General features: G+C 39.6%; 3 protein-coding genes across 3 annotated transcripts; 2 read left to right on the plus strand and 1 right to left on the minus strand.

Annotated features, from left to right (window-relative positions):
- Positions 1–4,318: 4,318 nt before the first annotated feature.
- On the plus strand, positions 4,319–8,859 carry synprb (synaptoporin b). Its single transcript, XM_076037110.1, has 5 exons — positions 4,319–4,565; positions 4,972–5,096; positions 7,074–7,272; positions 7,378–7,569; positions 7,655–8,859. The coding sequence occupies exons 1-5, from the start codon at positions 4,542–4,544 to the stop codon at positions 8,033–8,035; spliced, it is 921 nt and encodes a 306-aa protein (XP_075893225.1). The 5' UTR covers positions 4,319–4,541; the 3' UTR covers positions 8,036–8,859.
- Positions 8,860–16,076: 7,217 nt separating this feature from the next.
- LOC142895932 (green-sensitive opsin-like) lies at positions 16,077–18,157 on the plus strand. The gene is made up of 5 exons (XM_076037300.1): positions 16,077–16,528; positions 16,633–16,801; positions 16,909–17,074; positions 17,178–17,417; positions 17,502–18,157. Exons 1-5 carry the CDS (start codon positions 16,144–16,146, stop codon positions 17,598–17,600), a joined length of 1,059 nt encoding a protein of 352 aa, XP_075893415.1. The 5' UTR covers positions 16,077–16,143; the 3' UTR covers positions 17,601–18,157.
- A 2,056-nt stretch (positions 18,158–20,213) lies between these two features.
- Positions 20,214–22,990, minus strand: LOC142895933 (green-sensitive opsin-like). Its single transcript, XM_076037302.1, has 5 exons — positions 22,554–22,990; positions 22,201–22,369; positions 21,501–21,666; positions 21,034–21,273; positions 20,214–20,698 (listed from the first exon to the last, which is right to left on the minus strand). The coding sequence occupies exons 1-5, from the start codon at positions 22,936–22,938 to the stop codon at positions 20,600–20,602; spliced, it is 1,059 nt and encodes a 352-aa protein (XP_075893417.1). The 5' UTR covers positions 22,939–22,990; the 3' UTR covers positions 20,214–20,599.
- Between the last annotated feature and the right edge of the window lie 1,786 nt (positions 22,991–24,776).

The following is a 24,776-nucleotide window of genomic DNA, read 5'->3' on the forward strand; positions in this document are numbered from 1 at the left end:
ACTTGACCTTGTTCCCTCTGTATGGATTTTTTTTTTTCCTTTAAGGATCCTCTTCATTCCTTCAAGCTGCATTGCAATTAATATTTAATAGTTAAACAAACATGCACTTTTTAACATCTTCATCATACACAGTGTTTGGACGGAGTGGAGCGCCACAAAATCAAAAGGTTCCCTCTTGCCCCTCTGCTTAAAAGAAGAAAAAGAAAACCGTACATCAAGCTATCGACAACTGAGCATCGCGTTCACTTCTGCTCAGGTTAAGTGGAGCCCGCGTATGGACGTGAAAAAAAACCCATGAGATTTATGCTCATCTCATCCTCCCACAGTTTCAAGCTACAGAGGGTGCATGATGCCAGAAAAGGAGTCATTAATAATGCAGGGAGAGGCTGGAGCCTCAACCACTTTAACATGTCAACGAAAAATACTGCTGTTGGACCAGCACATTCATCCCATCGACTACAATACATGACTTTTCCAATCTGGAAACAGCCCAGTCAATGAGTAAGGGTGAATTCAGGTTCCACAGCAACACAGAGTACACAGCTGCCAGACTTTGATTGAGAGAAGAGGGATCCAATGCAGCAAGAAAGTGGTTTGGGGGGCCGGGACTGGAGTCTTTCCCAGGTGCTGGTGGGATGAATCCTTGAGTTTAAGTGCATAACAGTGTATGTAATAATTGAATGAGCTTTTAAAAGTAAGAAAAATGATTAGTAATTTGCTCTTTGTGAGTTAAACCCATTTTTAATGATGATTCAATTATTAATAATATTAATCAATGTATTATTTTTATTTTTCTTCTTCTTAGTATTATCATTATCATTATCATCATTGTTGTTGTTGTTGTTGTTGTTGTTATTAGCAGTAGTAGTAGTAGTAGTTGTTGTTGTTGTTGTCGTAGTCGTAGTAGTAGTAGTGGCAGTAGTACAGCCATATTTTGTTTGTTTTTTATCAGATTCATTTGTCAGAATCAGAATCTTTTCATTTTTATGGCTACTTCATTTTTTTATGTGTCTCTCACCTTGTTATTGCTTCTTGTCTGTTCTGAATGTGTTACTAGTGAGACATGACCGATGTTTTTCAGCTGTTGGCTGTGTGAGAATACAGTAGCTGTTTTTAACTCAGAATCCCGATAAAGATCTTTCTGGGAGGGAAAAAAAAGAAGTCACTTGGTACTGCTCTCTTTTGGCCAATCATTTCAAAGAGGGTAAATAGTAAAGTAGCTTGGGTCCGAGGGCTAAAAGAGGCCCTCATCTGCCACCGCAAGCATCATCATAGCTCGACATCTGCCATATAAAACCCCCGACACCCATCGGCCACACATTTGTATTGGATATAGATTAGGTAAACTAAACACTCAAGTCTTAACTTCACCCAGCACACATCATATAACAATAAAAAGGTAATTAGAAGTGATTCATACACGGGCCCAAAGTAAATCACATCAGCAAACAGCAAAGGCAGCTCACTGTGGGCCAATTCGCTCTTCACACACAGCAGGGTTGCCTGAATGATTCACGCATTCCCACTCCTTCAACCACAACGAAGAGCCTGCTTGTACTGTCCGACCTGTTACAGTGTGTTGCAATCAATAAGCCACACCCGACCTGAAACTAAAGAAGCATGACCACTGAGACGATCACAACTCAGCAGCAGCTCTGTCCATGGTGCTGAATTTACTGCCGGGAGCAGAGGGAAACTATAACAACAGATGATGGTTTCTCTCCTGTCACTAAATAGAACAAGTTGGACTCACAGAGTGATTGAAAATAATAATAATAATAATAATAATAATAATAATAATAATAATAATAATAATAATAACAATAATAATAATAATAATAATAATACACTATAGGGATCTGGCGATAACAACTCATCTTAACATTTCAAAAGTTCATATCATCATGAACTTTCCTTTTCCCTGCAGACCATAAACCTGTTATTGGTGAACCTTTACAAACAGATATCTGACCGAAAAGTCTGCATCGTTTTGCTGCCTGGCTGCACTGTGCAAAAAGTCAACGATTACACACTTGCAAGGTATATTCTGTTCAAGCATAACGGGCGGAAGCAAAGCCCATTCATGCATTAGCAGATCTTTTTTTGTTTTTGTCATTGAAGGTTAATCTGTTAGAGACTGTTACGAACCCAGATTGGTCTAGGGTCAAAGGTTGGTAACATAAATTAAAACCGGAGGGCCACTGAGCTTTGGGGAGGCAAACAAAGGAGTCAACATTACTCTTGGGTTGTTTTTTTTATGCACAAGCTATTTACAAATACGTATAAAATGTATTTTCCTTTTCCAAAGAGCTCAAAACGTTCAAAAACAAAACAAGCCCCTGCCAGGGGACCATGGAGGTTGCCAAAATAACAATCTTAAGCAGCCTAGGGGGAAACACTAACTAACTAACTAACTAACTAACTGGTCAAGGAAACAAAAGCCTGCCTGCCTGCCTGCCAAACTACTCTATCCGGTTGAAAAAATACAAAAGTGGCAACCACCCCTTACCTAGTGTGGCCCCCTTCTTACCTGTCCCAAGGCAGGACATATACAAAAGGTCAAAAACTAAGAGAAACAATCTCATCGGTTTCACTGGGCTTTGGTGCAAACAAACATGCAGCTGCCGTGGGTGACACAGAGAGAGAGAGAACTGAACTCGACCCAGCCCTTTTATAGAGCAGCAGAGGAGTGTGATTGGTGGAGGCGGAGCCAGAGAATCAGCAGCTGACCAATGAAGCCAAGGTAGGTGGATGAAGCAGATAATGACTCTGATCAGCAGCAGACGAGGTGGTTGGGAGATGATTGGTGAATTCAGCCTGTCCTGTAGAGAAGGACAGAGGGAGGGAGAAATACACAGAACAAAACAAAACCCAAGAAACAAAATACCGCTGGAAGAATACATAAGTGGAACGTAACAGAGACCACGCCCCTCTCAGACCGCAAACTATCATCCATCCATCCATCCATCCATTTTCAATACCTGCTTCTTCCTGAACTCAAGGTCACAGGAGTCTGCTGGAGCCTCTTTCAGCAGTCATAGAGCAGGGTGACACCCTGCACAAGTCGCCAGTTCATCACAGGGCCATGCAGAGACAAAAACCATTCGCATTCACATACACACCTACGGACAATTTAGAGTTTCCAGTTCAGCTCACATGCGTGTTTCAGATGTGGGAGGAGGTCGGAGAACCAGGAGAAAACCCATACAGACACAGGGAGGACATGCAAACTCCACACAGAAAGGTGTGGAGTTTGCTGTGAGGAAGCAGCACTAACCACTTCGCCAGAAATGGTTAGTGCTGTTGACATCAGACTTACATTTTCTTGAAGCAAGCTTTTTTCTATTGCAAAAACTGACGCAACGAATCAGTACGACACTCTTCAAATGATTGTTTAAGCACGTGGTTTTTAACATTTTCATTTAGAGGTGGACTAATTCAACGTGCTTCCTACTCATTTCCCTCTGATTCAGAAATAAATTCTGGGTTGCAATCAGTTCTATTTAACAGGCACTTTGTTCTTTTTAGAGGCCACATCAAACACAAGAAGCCCAGCAGTGGTTACATTGTATTAATAGATTAGCTAAATGTCTGTGAAATCATAAATAATTAGAATTATGAGCTTATGGTTTGAAATTGCTACAGTAAAAATGTGTTGCATTATTCATTCAACTTAGAAAGGTGCAGCGCCATAAAATGCATTCGTTCACTCACAAATCTTTTCAATAAACTACCGAAAGAGGGCAGCAGAGTCCTTCGGAAAGCAGCCTCACTGGCAGGGGAAACCTTGGTGAGGAAACTGATTTATGATATAACAATATACCATAATATCCCATTGGAACAGGCAGCAATGTAGCAAACGCACCATTGATTTTGTTATTTTTCATCTTTATCCACACACACAACCTCAGCAATTCATAGAAAAGATGATAGATTGTTTTTCTTCTCTGCTTGTTGAGGTTGTGACAGACAACAAAAGAGAGTAGCTTCGGGGCTCCAGATTGTTGCGTGTATACGAATTCTTCTTCTAGGTAACGTGTTGACCAAAAAGCAATATCTCAGGCTCAGCAACCATCACCACAAATTTTTTCGACCTCAATGACGAAATCTCGTTAATCATTTTGGTCTGTTGATAGTTAGTTTTATCTTACTTTTCATAATAAATTAGCTCAACACACGTTTTATCTTAAAACATTTTTTTATATATAAATGTTAAAGATGCTGATCTAATGCCCACAAAATATAACAATCACCAAGCAAGAGTTTGAGTTACAATAAACAAATGTTACAGAGTGCTTTGCTATTTTCATTCTGTGTTATTTCTTCTCAGAATCGACACGTCGCTTTCATGTATTTGCCGCGCTTTTGTTATCGTCGCAAAACAGAAAAAGACAAAAAGTGAGACTCCTCCCTGGACTCCTCAACTCTCTCCTCCCTCTGCTGGGAAGGAGTCGCATCTCTGCCAACACCAGTGGTCTCTCAACCTCATGAAAAACACTGTGATCGCTTGTGGAGTTGGAGTGAAGATCTGTGATTTTTAAATGTGTATGGTTATATTTGCACCGGTGAGTTACTTGCTTTTTGTAACTTATTTAATTATTCTCATGAATTTGTTAACATTCCTTCAGACTTCAGTTTCTTACAAGATGTTCAACTTCATGTGATTTTGATGTAAGTGTATTAATTGTTAGCGGGTATTTTATATTTTAAAAAAAAGTCTAATCCTCCAGAATATGAAAAAGGATATAAAATAGACTTTAAAATAGCAGCTTTGAAATGAATGCGGGTGTGATGCTGTGACCTCCCCCCAGCACACAGTCAGCAGCGCTGTCGGAGCGCTTCCGACCTTTGAATTATTCACGTTTTGATCTCAAGTCAGTTACTAATCATGCGTGTCATTCCTATCATTTATTCATGTGTTTATAATTCTCAATATCATGATCCAGACCTTTTCCTTTTTGTTTGTTTTAGATTTTTGCCATTTGTGCTTTTGCAACATGTGGAGGATACTATGGTCACCTCCAGGTTAAAGTGGACTGTGCAGACAGGAGACAGAGCAACCGCAGCATGAACATCGAGTTTGGCTATCCGTTCAGGTAAAGTTGTTGTTTGGAGTGTTTTTTGCAGATGATCATCTTTTATTTCAGTTTGAATATACCAAAGATACTGTGTATTTATTCAAATCTGTTATTGAACTGGAATATAAAGATATGAGCTATTCTAAATCTGACAGGGAAAAAAACAATGTGTTACAAACAAAGTATTAACAATATAAATAAATGTATAGACAATATTTTGTTGAAAATAAGAAATGAGAGTTAAACTTACAGAGCACTCAGATATGTACATAGTTTTGAACATATCTGAGACAATTTATTTCAGATAAGTGAGAAGAAAGATAACAGCAGCTGAAAAAGGAAAAAGTCCTCAAATTTAAGATCAAAGGCTTGACAGCAGAGCTTAAGTCTGGACCAACACAATTTGTTCCGAACGCCTTGCTGTGTTAGAAACTAAATGCATGGTTTCTGATATGGCATCAGATGGTCACAAATGTGGTGTGACTGCGACTTCCAGACGACCATAAACAGACTCCTGAGACCATCTGGGACTATGAACCATATATCTGGGTGCCATGTTCTGAGGATGAGAAAACTGTGACTCAGTTTGTCACCTTTGCTTTTATTTACACTCACAAAAGCTTCCACTTTTAGACAGTGAGCTTGACAAGACTGAAGTATTTCTATGGACGTTATGAAATTGATCTGATCTCCTGCCACATGATCAGTGATTGGCGTGTCAATGTGGCAGGGAGCTCTCTGTGATGATGGTTTCAGCGCGGCAGAGTTGTCCACCACCGGCAAACACGCTTCCCGGCCAGTGACACTGACGGCCGAGCGCCTAATTAACGACTTGTCACTGGTGACTGTGTTAGTCCGGCGTGAGCCCCTCCAGTCAGTGGGTTTCACGTCCGCTGAAATGTTTCTCCGCAATCAATCAGACTTCCAGAATTTTTGTGACATCCTGTTTTTTGCGGCCCTACGAAAATGTTGCTTTGTCACTTTTTGTTAGCGTTAGTGGCACGAAAAGAAAAAAAAAAAGAAAAAAAAATCAACAATGCTACACAACACTGAGATTGCACCTTTTGAAGAAAAAAAAACCTTTGATAGTTCCTTCATTTTGCGGGCAATTTTAAGTAAAACTGCGGTGAAAAAAATATATCTTGAGAAATCTGGAGCTTCATGTTATATGATTACAGGCTTCAAGACAGGAGATGTCCTCAGAAGTAATTGTGAGTTAGACGAAGATGATCAAAGGAGGTTTGTTTGCAGATTTGGGTGCATTTTGCACAATAATTCAATTGGAAAAGTTGTGTATTTTCTCTTGCACACCAAATTTGAAGTGCAAATAAAGTCTTTTGTTCTCAACTGTTTTCCATAGAAACATAGAAGCCCATTATTCGACATATTCTACTCATGGTTTTTATCACTACATCATCATTATTATCACTATTATAAGTTCTTCAGCATCTGGCAAATTAAATGATCATCTGGTGAACTAAATCATGTATTCTCAAGTGCAGCCTCCACATCAACTCCTTCAGGGATGAGCTCCTCATGAATTATAATGGTGTATTTTGCATAAATGATAGGTGAACAAACTGACAAATCACTGTTGCCATAATCAAAATTGGTGATACGATTTCCCCAAGTCCACGTCTCCCTCAACTGCCACTGCATTCAGTGTGAGAACAGAGTGTTCCCCGTTCAAGGCACTGCTCTCTCCAGTCATGTGGCTGAGAGAAGAAGAGTCGCTGCTTCTGCTTCTGCTGTTGCCGCTGCTTTATTTATACAGGAACGCAGCGTTGGATTCATCCCTGCAGCGCAAGTTCTCACTTTCTAAAGAAATCATACAGACTGAGAGAGTCCCTGAAGGAGTTATCAGCGGTGCGTCAATATTTTTTGAGTTCGAGTCTCGCTCTCTTTTAAACAGCCATCCAACAGAAGTACTGCTTTCTCGAGCCCGAGTCTTTTCTCACAAGGCTGCTCTTTAAAATTCCTCTCTCTATCTTGCAGATTACAAGAAGTGCATTTCCGGGCTCCCTTGTGCGAATCCAAAAGGGACGAAGTTCTGTTTCTGGATGGGGACTTTTCCTCTGCTTCTCGTTTTTTCCTCACAGTGGGCATCTTTGCCTTTCTCTACTCTCTGCTGGCAACTGTTGTCTATGTCTTCTACCAGAACAAGTACCTCAAGAACAACAGAGGCCCGCTTTTGGTCAGTGATGTTAGAAATGCAACAATTTCTTTAACACAACCGACACAGCAGCGACACTGTTGCCGTTTGTTGCGTGATTCACCCTTAATGGTTCCTCTCTCGCAGGATTTTCTCATCACCGTCATCTTCTCTGTCATGTGGCTGGTCAGCAGCTGTTGCTGGGCCAAAGGTCTTTCTGACATCAAGGCGGCCACGGACCCAACGCGTGTCCTCCTGCTAATCTCAGCATGCAGAGCTCCGGAGAACAAATGCACAGCTATCCAAGAGCCTTTCTGGTCGCGTCTCAATACATCGGTGGTAGGTACTCATCTGCCAGCAGCGTGGCTTTGGGGAGCGTCGCAGAAACTCTTGCCTTGACTCCTGTCCTCTTCCTTGCCTCCAGGTGTTTGGTTTTATCAACACCTTGCTCTGGGTTGGGAACATCTGGTTTGTGTTCAAGGAGACAGGCTGGTACAAGACGGGTCAGAGGTATCCAACCAGGAGCTCCTCAGGGAAACGTGGTGGCGATATGCGACAGCGGCTCTACAGTGAAAGCAGCTTCGACCTGCCAGAGGAGAGTTTTGGTCCGCAGGCCTGCAGACCAGACAGCTGGAACCAGTCCAAGGGAGGGTTCGCTCAGCAGCTCTACAGGCAAGGCAGCAGCTTCAAGGAGTCCCAAGGCAGCCTAAGTTTGCCACACACGTATCTTGGAAGGCCAGTTGTGCCTGACAGAGAGAGTCAGTCGGTGTCTCAAGGGCCAATCATAATTGTCAATAAAGTGTGATTTGTGTGTATGAACTGTGCATTCTACTTTGCTGTATCTTCAAATTATACTTCTGTGTGTGACCCCTGACTGGCTTTTGCAACCCTTTTTGAGGTGTTGGTGTAATTTAAAAATCCCAGACATTTGAGTGAAGGTGCAAATGTTCATTGATATTACTGTGTTGTTAACGCATCACATATGTCAACAGAGACATATCGATTGACATGTGTGTGAATATATATATATACATATATATTAGAAAATGGCCACAAATATAATGTTTTTCTGAATATAAAACATACCCCATAGTTCTTAGTATAACAAAAAGAAGGTAATTGTCGTCTACCCTGATATAAGTATTCCCGCAATTCTTTATTCAGTTCTTTTTTTCATATTCTCAAGTTATAAAACTTTTAAATCAAATAGTGACTCGAAAGTTTATAAAGGTTCCCTCCATTCATTTTTGTACGTTTTTGCTGTGCATTATTATGTAATGTTTATTTGGATTCACGTTCTATCATTTCTGTGAAAAAGAAAAAATATGTCATGAACGCATAATGAGTCGATTTAAGTTGAAAATGTAGATGTTGAGTGTGGTAGAAAAGGTTTGTGATTCACTTCAAAGTTTTTGCTTGGGTTTATGGGCTCAAGATTGATGATTAAAATGTTTTTATTTCACTTGTACCTCCATATTAAATTTTAGATATAGAACGCATCTGTTGCTGTTAATGAACTAAAGACAGGTTTCACTGACGTTTTACCATGGAGGTATCGTCAGTGCTTTACAGTAGCCATAAACCTTTTGGAAAATTTTTGGGGTGATTTTTGTTTTTGCCATTAAACTCTTCTGAAAGAACAGCAATGTTTAAGAATTATGAACTTGTGCAAACAACACAAGCATTTATACATTTGTAAAGACAATCTTAGATACAAAGCAGACGAAATTGATCACCATTCATCCTGTCTAAGACAATTAACATTAAAAAAATGCCCAAAGAGCATATTAAAGCATGCTTACTCCAACACATCAAAGTAGTGTCGTCAAACTTGATGACACTACCCTTGCTGTAGCTAGCTTGGCTGGCTAACCTTGATGTAGCCAAGCTAGCTACATCAAGGGAAGCTAGCCAAGTGGACATTTCCTAGTCTTCTTTACTGTGGCATTGTATGTACGTCAGCTCAAAATAAATCACTATTGAGCCATGCAGAAGGAGAGATGGGCAATTCTAACAGTACACCTTTCAAACAGTGCCCAAAATAATTAGTTTTTTTGCCTGAGAAAATAAATGGCAGGAGTATAAGAGTGCAGTATATGATATGCAGTATTAGAGTAGCCCATTGGCTGGGACTAGTGAGCTTTCAATCTATGTATATGGAGAAATTAGACCGCTTTTCCAGTGGATATCTACATAGGTATAACCGCTCCACTGGTTTTAACAAATATGTACACAGGTAAACATGGGAAGTTGTCTTGTATTTTATCGGACTTGACTTGTTTAAATAATTAACTATACAAGAGTTTACATTTGACATTGCACATAGTTTTTAAGCTCCGAGTTACATGTACACATCCAGATGTATATTTTTGTTTTAGTTCTTATTTCTGCCATCTTATCTTCTGGTTCTATATATTAGATAACAGAGGCTGTGCCCTCTTCCACACTGATCCAAGGCTGGAGGTATATTCAGCGCATCCTCAAGTTTGTTATTAAGACCTCTGTGTGCAGTCCCTCCCGTCGATTAGAACAAAGAGAAGCAACGCTCGTCTCCGAGAGAAACACTAAGCGCATGCAGGTGTCCACAGCAGGCTTTGTGAACCAAATTACAGTGTGCGCCGCAGAATGACAATTAGGGCCAGGTCATCCGCAGGAAATAAGGGGCTGCACATCGTGAGATGGATGCATATAATAGTGGGTGGAAGGGGTGATTTGCATGCAATTAAATCCATCTGATGTTTACATGTTAGTTTTCGAGTGTGTAACATCTTCTCAGCAGAACAGCACATTTGCGCCATGCATTGTACTTCCCCATGAACACCTGCAGGGGGCATCCCCTTCCTATCCAATCATCTAAGAGCTTCCAATTCGAGGTTTTCGATCAGCTTCAGATTGCAGTTCACGTTCCCAGTCGCCAATTTGAGTGCTGAGCAGAAAGCAAACCTCTATATTTTTCTACAGTTTCTCCTCTATATTTGCATTATTATTATTATTATTATTATTATTATTATTATTATTATTATTATTATTATTATTATTATTATTTTTAATGCTGGATATAGTGTGCATATTTAAAGCCGTCTACTGTCAGATGCACAGTAGCTCAAGATCGTGAAGCTTCAATTAACGACAGCAGCCTTTAGGAGGCAGCAGAACACCACACACGAGATCTATTGCATTGCGGCTACAGGACGGATTTTATTTTATTTACTGATTGATTTATTAATGTCCATCTTGTCTAGTTTAATCACTTAAAAAAGAAAGAAAGAAAACTATTTTTTTTTTAATTCTTTCGCATTCCTAACGAGTAACTGGTATGCTATGACAATCGACTGTAAATGGTCTAATGATTGTTACCTTTAAATATGTGACCTTTTTTTTTTTTTTTTTTTTTTGAGTTATGATCATTGTTAGACTACTATTTGGCATCTGAGACAAATGGTCTGAATACCGGCCCTTGGGGCCGGTGCTTAAACCACTTGATTTGTTTCAAATTCATTTTAATTAATAAAAGTGAGCAATAGATTTACAGATGTGTATGTTTAACTACATTTTTCCTCTCTTCTGTTTCATGATTTCCTTCAAAAATCAATATTATTTAAAGAAATTTTGAAATATTACACATTTACCCATACATAACGCTTCTTGACCATTAAATTAAGTAATGAGTAGATCCTATATCAAAGGCATTTGGCATTTGTTTCTTCAGCAGTGTTTGACCCTGAGTTTATGTTGTAACTGTTGCACTGGTGCAGGTAGTAGCTTGTGAAAAGGAGCTTCTACCAGGTGATTATTGCTTCACAGTAAATGGTTCCGCAGCTTATGGAAAGGCTACAGGCTACAGGGGTGTGTACATCCGGGTTTGTACATGTTAGTGTGAAATGTGACCTACCTGTGTTACTGAACAACCAGAAAAGTGCATAGTTTTACTTGATAAGGAACAGAGCTGCAAATCTGCAGTCCTTCCTCCCGTGTGACAATGAGGCCCCAAATGCATTTAAATTGAAAGAGCGTTTAAATACTGACTCCTCTCTGTGTTTGGGGCACCTCTTTTCCCATAATCTTGTGATGAGTGAGAATTTTTGTCCACACCTGAATCCACATCTTTGAGATTGGTGTTTTTTCATCCCACAGTAGCCCTTTTTTTATATATATTTTTGAAAGATTCCCTGTAAGATTTTTTAACACAGACCCAGTTAAGTATTTGTAAGGCAACAAAGACATGTGGGTTAGCCTCACTAACCAGTGGGAGGTGTGTGTGTGAGGTGAATACCCATATGTAGCACCACCTTTCGAAATAATGCCACAAAATGTAATAGATTTTCACCTCATTGTGTGAGACCACCACATTTTCTAATAATCTGCTGCACTCCATCAGTTATCAGTAAATTTTGGGGGAGGATTCACTTGTAGTAATTACAATAAACCAACTGAACAACAGTGACTTTAATTATGTTGGAATGAATGGTAACTAAGAACTAATTTATTAACTTGGATGATATTAGGGGAACTGAAATAAGTGAAATGCGAGACCTTGAGATATTTAGTGGTCACTCTAACCCTAAGTGTTGACTCAGGACCTTTCTCAGCAGCTTGCGCAGCCCATGACATCCAATAAAAGAAATAGGTGACTAAGAACATTAAATGATTTAGACCAAATTGAATGATGACCTCATTGGGGGAAAACAGATAACCGTTCTTGTGCGCAAGCTGAGGTGTCTGGTAATCCATTTACAGGGAGTCAGCTTTTGCCCCGTAAGGGTCTTAGGTGAGCCAGTCCCAGTCGCAATGAAGGTTCTGAAGCCTTTTGAGGCAGGAAATGAAACTAATAAAACTTACTTGACCAAAAGATCAAACCACAGTAAAGCAAAGTAAAGTAAAGTTTGAGTTTGATGTACACAAGTTGCACTGCAGCTGCATGTGTAACTCAGAATTCAACAAACACCAGACAGATTACAATTTATGAATGATTTTAATATGAGCTCAATCTCACATTTATTGTTTTTTATTGGGAACAGACAACAAAAGAGCACCACTAACACACATGGTCTGCCAAATATTTCCAAAATATTGCACTGAAATGTATTCAAGGCTGTACATTGGAACTAAAAATGAACTAAAACAAAAAACACACACACACACAAGCCGATTGTAAACAGACACTCAAATGACTAATGCAGAGTATATTTCATTTATTTCCAATCACCATTTGGCAAAGTTCGAGATAAAATAAGATCCTTTACAAAGTCGGGGTGAGAAACAGTACATGGATTTGTAGTTATCCTTGTATAAGACACGGGACTGGCAGCCACTGAGCCTGCCAATACTCCTCAGTCAACCTCCTCAGTCACCCTGTGTGCTCAGAGCAGTGCAGCTGCTGCATTGTGCTGAAAAAGACAAAGGCATCAAATTAAAAATCAAGAAAATGAAAGAAGTCAGTGGTACAACTTTCAGGAAAAAAATATTTCTTTAACATTTAAGAGTTGGGGCTTCAAACTGAAAATTGGGTTCAAATTGTAATGCATAGTCTGATTGCAATGGATGAGTTAAGTGAAGTCATGTGAAATGGTGCTAAATTTAACTGAATTATTAACACTGAAGAGACCTCTGGGAGTGGACACACGGCTCTGCTTGCTGAGTAATTATGTGGCTCAATGAAAAGGGCTCATAGGTCGCTTAAGCCAAAGAACCTGCTGTCTTTGCCACCAAGCTTTTGTGGAGGTCTTTTAAATTACACATCCTTGTCTGCATGTCCAATTGAATTTCATCAAGTAAATTCATTCGGTTCAAACAAGTTTCCACTGTCACGTCCAGTTATCTCCATTTGTGGCAAAACATTTTTATTGACAATTGATTTTGAAATGAAGTACATTGTCATCAGTTCAGTCAGGTCTTTAACCCCCAAAATGCAGCCGGCATTTGATGCATACTGAATACAACTATGTATGTCATATCCTGTTTGCTTATAATCATAAATTGGACTGTATGCACGCTGTAAATAACTGCAGTAGCACCAGTATTCTGATCAAATGACCTCCTACCAGACCTGAGAACTATGCCAATATTTGTTGTTGCTGTCACAATCAGCCTGAATCACGTCGATCCACAAACCATTCAAAATCAACCAATCAAAATCTGATGTATGCTGTATATACATGTGTGTGTGTGTGTGTGTGTGTGTGTGTGTGTGCGAGTGCGGGGGCATGTGTCTAAAGACATATACCATATTGAGAAGTGTCCAAGAAACAGCCAAATGCTTTTCTTCGAAAGTAGACAGATAACAGGATCATGCGGGCGCTAATCCCTCCTAAGCCAGTAGACACTGCTGCTGTTGAGGCACCAACATGGTGCTGTGAGCAGGGTAGACTTGCCTGTGGCATACCGTTTCTGGTGAATTACGAACTCTCACTGACTTTAAACGCCTGCAAAAATAAATAAATAAAAAATAAATTTGCCAGTCAATGAAAGCAAAAACAACAGATCAAAACAAGAGGAAGGACCATTATGACATTTAAAAAAAAAAATCAGTATTTTAAGTTTTGATCAATTTTAAATGTAAGAGTTTCACTATGATCAACATCGGACATTCCAATCTGACTGAGGCTGCAACAAGTCTTCAAGTTTCATTCATCCATTCCTGTCCTGTGTGTGTCTGACAGTCCATCTTTAAAAACAGACATTTGTTCACTTGTACCTGTTTCCTTTTTGATGCACATGCAATGAAGCATGGCTGTCTGAAAGAAAAACTGCATTTATCCCACAGAGAACTAAAATATAATTTAGTTCTGTTTATAATATAATTTAGTTGGTGTCTAAAATAAAATCTATAGCAGAAATGTTTACTGTTAGAAACCATTAATGTGTTACTATATCATTATATTAGTGGTATTATCTTGTGAAAGTTAGTAGCATCTATTGGTTAAAAGGCAAATTACAAAAACAAGTTAATGGTTCCCTTTTGTTCCTTTTGTATTCATCTAATACTTTTGTAGAGTTTTTTTTTCTTCGTAGGAATATTTGAATTTGTTTTATGTTATCTCACTTATTTTAAGTTTTATCTCCTCTTTCATCGTCACTATGTCTTATTTTGCAAGATAAGATATGATGGCAGAAGGATTTTTTTTTTATCATCCCATAATAAATTAGCTATAGACCTCAAAGTGCCAATATCAAATAACAGCTAAACAACAACCAGGAATCCGAATTAACTCATGTATAAATTTAACATTGAAATGAAAACTAAATGTGACAAATCAAGGCATGTAACAGATTAACATGCTCATCGGTTTGCTTGAGTATGGATCACACACTCAAGCAGATGATTGCTCTGAAGCAGCTTGTGCGTGAAAAGCATTCATCATTTTTCATTGGATTATTCCGTGTTGTTCAAATCATAAACTTACACATTTGTAGTAAGTTAGACCATTCGTTCTACGTGGAGCCTTAAACATTCCTAAATCTTAACATTATAAAATGTTATTTTACTAGACAAACTGGTAAAAGGTAAAAGGTAGAACTAATCTGTAAAGTCAAATGAAGAAAAATGTATGTCTTTTGTACAATTTGCAGTGCACTTCAACATCCTATTTTATTTGATTTACTGTTAATATTTTAATTCATTTCAACCACACAGATACACACACACACACATACACACATACCAAATTCAAATTTAACTGTTTTGCGTATTCTCTAATTAAACTTAACAAAATGCAAATCAATCGCAAGTTAAGAGATGAACCCAATGGCACAAGAAAAACTGAGCCCTAGAGTTAATAGACAAAATATCCGTCATCGTTCTTTTGACTTTACCTTCATGCGTAGTGATGAATCCTTAGTTGGAAAAAAAACCTGAAACAGAAAAAAAAAAGAACTGATGCAACACATCGTCAATTTGACCACCGCTGAAACCTTTAGAAAACAAGATTCTGAGGTATGTTGTTGGAGGTCTTGCAGATTAGATTAAACATGAAGACTGCATGGATCAAGAGAAATTACGGGGGCTGCGTGTACCAGTTCACTTTGTCCCCTAGCCAACCAGACGGACGGTAGCTTATTGATTTGTGGCAAAATCCACTTCTTGATGGAATTAACCTGAAGTATCCCGACCCGAGGAAAGATTTGAAGTTCAGTGCAGGCTAAGAGAAATTTGTTAATGGCATTAGCCTCAGATGCTCTACAATGCAGTCCATGACATCTCAATAAGGAAAGGTGTAGCCTCTAACAACGCCTTGTATGTAAGCAAAGTGCAAAGGTATTATGTCATTACTAGGACTATTTTAGTTCTTTTATTATTTCCAATCAACATATCTGGTTCTGTTGAAGAAGTTGAATGGAAAAATGGCGTGGCATGCCCAAATGAACTTTGTATAGTCCAGTTCCTTTATGCAAAAGCCCAATGAGCAAATAAAAACTCATTGTGTAAAGTGTGTTAAGTAGTTTGAAACTAAGATGAATAACATAGGGATTCAGAAAAAAAAAAACAGGAGCCAAAAACAAAGCCCATGTCAACCAAAATCGAGGCATCATGGTGTAACAGAACAGTTCTCATTGTTCCAGGCTCTTAATGTCTTAGTAAAAACAAAAAAAGGAAAAAAAAAAGAAAAAGAAAACTCCTGGCTGATCTCATAACCTATATGTATAATCACGATTCAGTCACATCCACAAGAATGAAATTGGAGCAAATTGCTTTGATGCTGAAATCTCGAGCCGGTTGTAAGATTACTTCCTGACCCTCCTAATCATCTGTATGACCCTGGTGTCCCATAATCCAATTTTAGCTATTTGACAGTGAGGTTAGTGGTCAGGTATAAAAATCACACCGCCTCACTCACTCTTGTGTCTGCCGGCTCTCTTGAGGTCCTAAGCAAAACTTTCATCGGAGCAAGAGTAGAGAAGCTAAGATCAGCAAAGATGGTCTGGGATGGAGGAATTGAGCCTAATGGCACTGAGGGCAAGAACTTCTACATTCCCATGTCCAACAGGACTGGGATTGTCAGGAGTCCTTTTGAATACACACAGTATTACATGGTGGATCCCATGATCTACAAGCTTCTGGCTTTCTACATGTTTTTCCTCATCTGCACCGGGACTCCCATCAACGGCCTGACATTGCTGGTCACGGCTCAGAACAAGAAACTGCGGCAACCTCTCAACTACATCCTGGTCAACCTGGCTGTGGCTGGACTCATCATGTGCTCTTTCGGATTCACCATCACCATTACCTCGGCTGTCAACGGTTACTTCATTCTTGGACCCACTGCCTGCGCTGTGGAGGGATTCATGGCCACACTTGGAGGTGAGCAAGAAAAAGCCAAGTTCTATCTGGAAATTTGGATTCAACGTCAAGTGTTTGGAATAACCGCTTAACTCACGGCAAATGTCTTTTTCTTCCTGGAACAGGTGAAGTTTCTCTCTGGTCGCTGGTCGTCCTGGCTATTGAGAGGTACATTGTGGTCTGCAAGCCCATGGGAAGCTTCAAGTTCACCGGAACCCATGCTGCTGCTGGAGTTATCTTCACCTGGGTCATGGCTATGGCTTGTGCCGCTCCTCCACTGGCTGGCTGGTCCAGGTAAATGACACAATCTCTAAAATCTCTAAACTTTGATTGCCAGTAAAGTTGTCAGATTTCCCTTTTAGGCAGTAAAGGTTAATTTTTCCTTTTTCAATTGTCTACAGGTACCTTCCTGAGGGCATGCAGTGTTCCTGCGGACCTGACTATTACACTCTGGCTCCCGGCTACAACAACGAGTCATACGTCATCTACATGTTTGTGGTCCACTTCTTCATCCCCGTCTTTCTCATTTTCTTCACCTATGGAAGCCTTGTGCTGACTGTCAAAGCTGTAAGTGCACATTTCTCACTCACTTATCAGTTCATCTTTAATTTTGGAATGCATTCCAAATATTTGGGGCACTGACTGTCTTCTGTTTGGTCAAACTCACTAGGCTGCAGCCCAGCAGCAGGAGTCAGAGTCCACCCAGAAGGCTGAGAAGGAAGTGACACGCATGTGCGTCCTGATGGTCCTGGGTTTCCTGGTAGCTTGGACACCTTATGCTTCATTTGCCGGCTGGATCTTCCTGAACAAGGGTGCAGCTTTCCACCCACTTACAGCAGCTTTGTGCGCCTTCTTTGCCAAGAGCTCAGCCCTGTACAACCCAGTCATCTATGTGCTGATGAACAAACAGGTTGGTTGATGTAAAAATCATATCACGTGGACTGTCACTGTTGTTTTTAGTGTTTAAAATCACCTGCATTTGCTTTTCCTCCAGTTCCGTAACTGCATGCTCAGCACCATTGGAATGGGTGGCATGGTGGAGGATGAGACCTCAGTGTCTACCAGCAAGACAGAAGTCTCCTCAGTTTCCTAAGAATAGACGACGTGCACCAAGAGAGAAGTGTCTTAAGCTTGGAGACATTTTCTTGCATGTGGACATTTTACTTTTTACAGCCTCTTTCGTTTGGAATAATCCTTGAGATGGACTGAGTGAAGTTCAGGGATGCGTGAATGTCCTCATCTGTGATCAACTCCAGGAAGTAAATCCATGTACAACATTTTCTCATCTTTCACCAAAAGAATGTTAGAGAGTGTTGGTCATTTGAATTCAAAGTCACTTCAGATAATTGGAAGATTTATTAACTCGCGTATGTGGATGCTCACTTTGACTCCCTTTTGCTGTTAGAGGTAGAGTCATCTATGTTTTATCCATTTTGCACCAACATCCTTGGAAGAAATGGTGAAAACGTTTTCTTTTCTTCCTCTTGCACCAGTGGGGAGCATTTTATACTTGATATTCAAAATGAGCAACTATGTACAATGTCAGACTCTATTTTTGTCACTTGCTTGAGTTGGTCATGAATTGTAAACATTGTATATATATGAATATAGTCTAGGTAAATAAATGCATGCATAAAAAAAATGTGATGGCATATTGAACTAATTTCACACATCTCGAGCACACCACTTTAATGTTATAACTTGGTCATCGGGCATGTTAATGCAAACTGTTTTATCAATAGGCTTACAGTTCAAAGGCATGTTTCTCCTGTACATGTTCCTTGTCTCTCAGTCTCAGCTTTCTTCGACATGCGCTCTTCATTGTGCCTGTAGGTGGCAGATCAGCCCACTGAAGGCCCATTCGATTCACGGCACAGGAGTTAGCGAACTTAAACTGGGTGCCCATTTTTAGGGGTCAGTATGGTTTAAATTTGTCATCATAAGGCTAACCTACATTATTGCGGAGAAAGTTAGGGCTGTAATTAGCATTGAACACTCAGAGAGTCCGGTTAGAGAGCGAGGCTGGACACAATTTATTTAATTGCATGCACCCATAGAGCGTGCGCAGTAGTGTCACTTCCCATCATGCCTCTGTAACTCACGTGATCTATTTGGCCAATCAGAACGAGTCTGGAGAACGTCACTTACAGACACGTTGGAGTCAGAACGAGCTGAGACACAGCAGCTCGTTCGACGCCGTGACGACACACTGGGAATAAACTCTTTTCTGGTGATTTTCTGGCCTTTATAATTTTTTTTTTTTTTTATAATTTATTTTTAAACAACTAAAAGACCGTAACTGAAAAATCTACAATGGAGTGTCAGGTCACAGTTGTCCTGTCATCTGCTTTAAATGCATTTATTTTTGTATTGCAGTCTATGTTGAAAATGCTTCTTGGGCCCATGGGATTTTTCTTTTGCTGCAGTACTCAGGTGGCCACTGGAATAACAACAAAAAAATCGTCCCACTTCCATATTGTCTGTCCGATATCCAGTTCTTATAATACATCCATGGCACAGAGAGAGAGAGAGGGCCAGCACGGCTGCAAAGGCCCAATTAAACTTTTCACCTTTAAGCTTCCTTTGCTGATATCTACCAGTAATTGAGGTGCTTACTCTACGTGGTGCCTTTGCACTCCTTAGATACTGCAATGCAGGCGACAATGACAAAATAATGTCCTGCAGTACGTTTGAGAATCAAGGTAAATTAAAACAGTATTGTCTGTCTCTGAAGGTTCTGAGTCTTGGAGAGTTAAGTAGTTGGCAAGTTGACTACTACTTAACTCTCTATGACAGTTAGAGAGTTGGTCTGCCCAGTCTGCCCAGCCAGGCCTCTGTTTAGGCGGGCTCTTTGAGTCTGTGAATTGCTAACAGTAAGCATTCCTCCTGGTTGGTATCAGTAACTTTTAAAACAACACACTGGACTGGGATGTGTGTTGCTGGCTTCTTGGAGTGTTGCATTCAATGTATTAACTACTGTAGGTTTCTTACAGCAACAGGTATCTGGCTGATGTAAATACAATTCTGCAATGGGCTTCATATGTTGGGACACTGATACTGTTGTAAGTTTTAACTGACTATTTGCAATGCAAAACCTGCTGTATATACGCAAATGGTGTCTCACAGAGCACATGAGTGCTTGAATCTCATGTCAGATGGTACAGATGGTGTTTTGACAGTCAATAATGGATAGAAGTACTTAGCATCAAGAGAAGTCTCACCTGTTGACCCACAAATCTGTTGGCCAATCCCCATCGTAGTTTATCAATGGGCTGTAACCTCCACTATTTGATGTTATGGGTGAATGTGCAATTCAGCACAGCGTTAATTGTTACAACTATATTTTTCACTATACAGTACATTTTAGAATTTGCCATAGGCATTATATGCCTATAGCTGTTGTGAATAGTATTATGAATAAGATCAATCATACATTTTCTGTAGCATTCCAGTGTTCTGTTAACTAATTGCCACTTGAAATCGGACAGCCCTCTTGATACCTCGAAACGCAGACTTTTGTCATTCTGCAGTAGGAATAGAGATTAACTGCCACTAATTTGTTGCTATTTAGAGAGAGAAAAAAATAAGATTATGGTTTCTATGGGCAAATCATTGTCAGTGTGAGAGAAATCGATGAAATGCTAATAATAATGATAATAATAAAACAACACTATAAAAAGGGAAAGAACGAAACATAATGCGCTAGTTCTTTTTATGCATGCATTTAATAACTTATACCTATTTCTTGTTTACAAAATATGTACAGAATATTATGACAGAGGCCAACAAATGTGCAAACCTCATAATGCCATCAATACACACAGATGACTTTCACCTGCTCACGTTTCCATACACACACTCACCAGCATTACAAGTCAATTCAGCTGCATTCATATATGTTGGAGTCCATTTCATCACAGATTCACAGAACTGAATAATTTTGTTTCACAAGAAGATTTTCTGATGTTTGCTGAAGCTCTGAAAGTCCATTTGTTGCAGGGAAGCTCATCGAGACACAACCAAAAGTATCGGTAGTTCCATTTCAAAAGAGCCAGAATCAGGAATAGATCACGAAGGATGTTGTTGGGGTTCTTAAGAGACTGAAGAGACTTCTGTCTTGCTGGTAGATACTGAGGTCTCATCTTCAACCATGCCACCCATTCCAACAGTTGAGAGCATGCAGTTACGGAACTAAGAAACGAAAGACAAAAACAATTAGGAAAAAACAAACATTTTTGCCAGGTGAAGAAATTATCACCATTAGCTCTATATTAAAGAAATACATTTAGAATTTCAATAATTAATACTGTACAGCCATTTTTAACACATTTGTAAACTGATTGCAAATCTCGTTGATTGTGAGTGCATCTGTCAATAACTTAGAAGACCTTTCATTGACTTGATGAAACACGCAAATGAGGGACCTAAATTACTTTGGCAGCCCAGGGAGTAACCCCTTAAAAGCTCTTCATGTTACGTAATGAACGATAAATTAAGCTGTGAAACAGAATGGCACAAAAACTTACCTGCTTGTTCATCAGTACATAGATAACAGGATTGAACAGCGCTGAGCTCTTTGAGAAGAAGGCAGGGACGGCCATGGCTGTAGCAGAGAATGCAGCTCCCTTGTTAAAGAAGATCCAAGCAGCAAAGCTGGCATAAGGTGTCCAAGCCACCAGGAAGCCAAAGACCATCAGGATGCACATGCGTGTCACTTCCCTCTCAGCCTTCTGGGTGGACTCGGACTCCTGCTGCTGGGCTGCAGCCTGGAAGTTGTAAAATTGTCATCCAAGGTTAACAAGTAGAGCATTTATGATCATTAATTTGTTCTAAGATTTGGAATGTGATGACTAAGACTTTCTGTCATCAACGCTTGAGTCAAGAAAAAAGAACTCTAAGACACAGAATTGCAAATCATCATTCGCTATTAAGTGCTGCCATCATAAAACATTGAGGTTGCTATGATGAAGCAGGTTACACTTTAGAGACTTACAGCTTTCACTGTCAGCACAAGGCTGCCATAGGTGAAGAAGATGGTGCACACTGGAACGCAGAAGTGGCAGACAAACATGTACATGACGTATGACTCATTGTTGAAGCCAGGAGCCAGAGTGTAGTAGTCAGGTCCACATGAGCACTGCAGACCCTCAGGAATGTACCTGTGTGGGAGGAAACAGAAATGATGAGATCTTTGGCAGATATGGCAGGTTTGCATTGTCCTCTTAACCAATCTAAAATGTTCTACACTCTCTTTTCAAGCTCGGTCAGACTTTAAGGTATGTCTGATAACTATGTCTCGCTGTAATAAATAAGCTAAAGTTCTGAACCTGTATTTTAACAAGAGTTCAAATAGATGCATGTTGGCTGTATGTTGCCTCAGCTTTACCCTCTTTGAGAAGATGCTTTGATGCTCAGGTTCTTCCAGTAAGTGACTTCCCAGTCATCTGTCTTATTGTTTTCTTCGATCTTAGTGACTGTTTTGTTTTTTTGTTTTGTTTTGTTTTTTGGGGGGTTGCTTTTACCCTCACTGTCTTCCTTTCTTCTACCTAGTGCTAAAATATTTCCGCATATGTTCAAATTCTTTTAAAATGTGATCCTTTAGCAGCTGAAAGCCAATGTAGCACAATTCTAAAGTTATATTCCCAACGTGTGTCTCCAGTTAAGTGGACATGGATGTTGGGGAGTTAAAGTACCTGGACCAGCCACCCAGTGGAGGAGCGGCACAAGCCAGAGCCATGATCCAGGTGAAGACAACACCAGCTCCAGCATGGCTTCCAGTGAACTTGAAGCTTCCCATGGGTTTGCAGACCACAATGTATCTCTCAACAGCCAGAACGACCAGCGACCAGAGAGCAATTTGACCTGTGAGACAGAAAATCAGTAAATAAATGAATTGTGGGGAAAGTAAATCAACACAAAAAAGATTGTTTCCTCCAAAGGTGTTCAGATTTGCATTTTAGTCCTGTTGATATCCTATGACCCAAATGTATTTCTTTTGTATTTGTGTCCAACTGGAAGAAAATCAATTAAAATTGCTCCATCTTACCTCCAAGAGTAGCCATGAATCCCTCAATGGCACATCCCATCGGTCCAAAAACGAAGTAGCCATTAATGGCAGTGATGAAGGTGATGGTGAAGCCGAAGCAAACCATGATGAGTCCAGCCACAGCCAGGTTGACCAGGATGAAGTTGAGAGGTTGCCTGAGTTTCTTGTTCTGGGCTGTCACCACCAGTGTCAGGAAGTTGATGGGGAAACCGGTGCAGATCAGGAAGAACATGTAGGCAGCAAGCATTTTGAAGAGAATGGGATCTCCCAGGTAGTACTGTGGATATTCAAAAGGACTCCTCACAAGCCCCGTCCTGTTGTTCATGGGGATGTAGAAGTTGTTCCCCTCTGTGCCATTTGGCTCGCCTGTTCCTTCCCAACCCATCTTCACTGGTCTGTTGTTCTGTGGAGCTTCCTCAAGAGTTCACTCTGATCTGAGCTGGGCTGGACCCTTCTGCAATTTATCCGAGGTGGAGGTGTCAGCTTTATACTGCCCAAAAAGTGGATTAGATTGGATTACAGCAACAGAAGGATTTTACGGAAATCCTTTCACCAATCCTTTTATTCTTAACACAATTTCTGTTAACCCCGGATATGATGCATTGCTTAAACGGACCTGACAGGTTGAGGCACAAGTTAGTCTCTGAATTGTATGTCTCATATAATTTAAAAAATATTCAAATATTATTAAAATGCATAAAACATGTATGTTGCATTTTTCCAATAATTCTTGCACATTAAAATATATTTTAAGCAGCATCTCAAAGGTTGATAATTTTATCATTCATTTTTATGGTATTACTGTTTATTATTACCTTCATTTTTTTTTAATCTTGTCAATTTCTTGGCTGTAACAAACAAAAAGGAATTGTATTTAATTCTGTTATTAAGGTAGATTAATATACTATAGCTCGGGCAGGAAGGCTTTTTTTGATTGTTTTCTATGAATACTGTATTTCCATTCTCAATTAGTCTATAATACCAGTAAATTAATTCAACAAGGCAGCTTTACAATGTTATTAATTATTACATTAGCTTCACACTCACCACTGCCTGTCTCATTTATTTCGACTTTCACAACTCAGACTCCACACAACAGGTGGTGTCAAGGTACAGTAAATAATCATGACCGTTGGCTTCTTCTTCCTCTTTTTCTTTATTTTGGACAAGTCAATTGGCAAAATCATTTGTGCTATCTCCTCTTTAGTTCCAGGCTAGTCTTTCAGCATTTATGTATGTATATATATATATATATATATATATATATATATATATATATATATATATATATATATATATATATATATATTGTATTTAATGCATAAAATACAATAATTACGAAATTAAATCTCACATATTGTAGATTCAAGCATTTGAAAATGACATCAGCCTATTTTCAGTTGTAAATCCCAAAGTAGACAATTGTATAATTTTATGTCACTACTGTGAATGTCATGAGTTCTATCTCGATGCATCTCAAATCATAAGACTATTTTTTATTTCATTTCGTTTTGAAATTCCTCCATAAAACATAATGAGTGTGTCCAAATAGAGTGTCAATGTCAGTGATGACCTGTTAAGTGAGGTGATTTCTTTCACCAGACACCGTCTTAAGACAATAAGCAGAGCTTACTCTCACTTAATTGATCTAATCTCTACGGCGACAATCTGTAAAAACGGATTACATACGAGGATTTAGACACTTCGCGGACAGTAAGTAGGTAAGTGAGCAAAGCCTTTTTCACTCAGCAACCTGGACGTTTGCTGAACACACCCCAGGGGGAGCCTGTTCCACTGGGAACCTCGCACACAGGACCTGAAGGACCTTTAGCAGTGGTCGTGGTAGAGAGGGTTTTTGGTAGTTGTTGGTTTTTATTTTTATTTTATTTATTTATTTATTTATTTATTTATTATTTTTATTTATGTTTTTTTGGGGGGGTGGGGGGTTGATTTTGTTTTTTTGTTTTTTTCTTTTCTTTTAGTTCTTTTGTTTGTTTTTGTTTTGTTTTATTTTCAGATCGCCGGAAACGCATCTAAAACCTTCTGCGATCAAGACAAGAAAAGCAAAGCAAGTTCTTCCCGCGATTCAACGATTGACGCCCTACCGCGAGATTCTGCAAGAAGAACCAGGATTCTATTGCGTGACCCGAGCCTCGCGCGCGAGCTGCGCTCGAGGAACGACGGAGACCATCGGTTTAACTGAGGGAAACTTGGAACGAGGTG

The sequence above is a fragment of the Nelusetta ayraudi genome, unplaced genomic scaffold (genome assembly GCF_046127955.1).
Source record: "Nelusetta ayraudi isolate G7.1 ecotype Tasmania unplaced genomic scaffold, CSIRO-AGI_Nayr_v1 ptg000050l, whole genome shotgun sequence".
Classification (NCBI taxonomy): domain Eukaryota; kingdom Metazoa; phylum Chordata; class Actinopteri; order Tetraodontiformes; family Monacanthidae; genus Nelusetta; species Nelusetta ayraudi.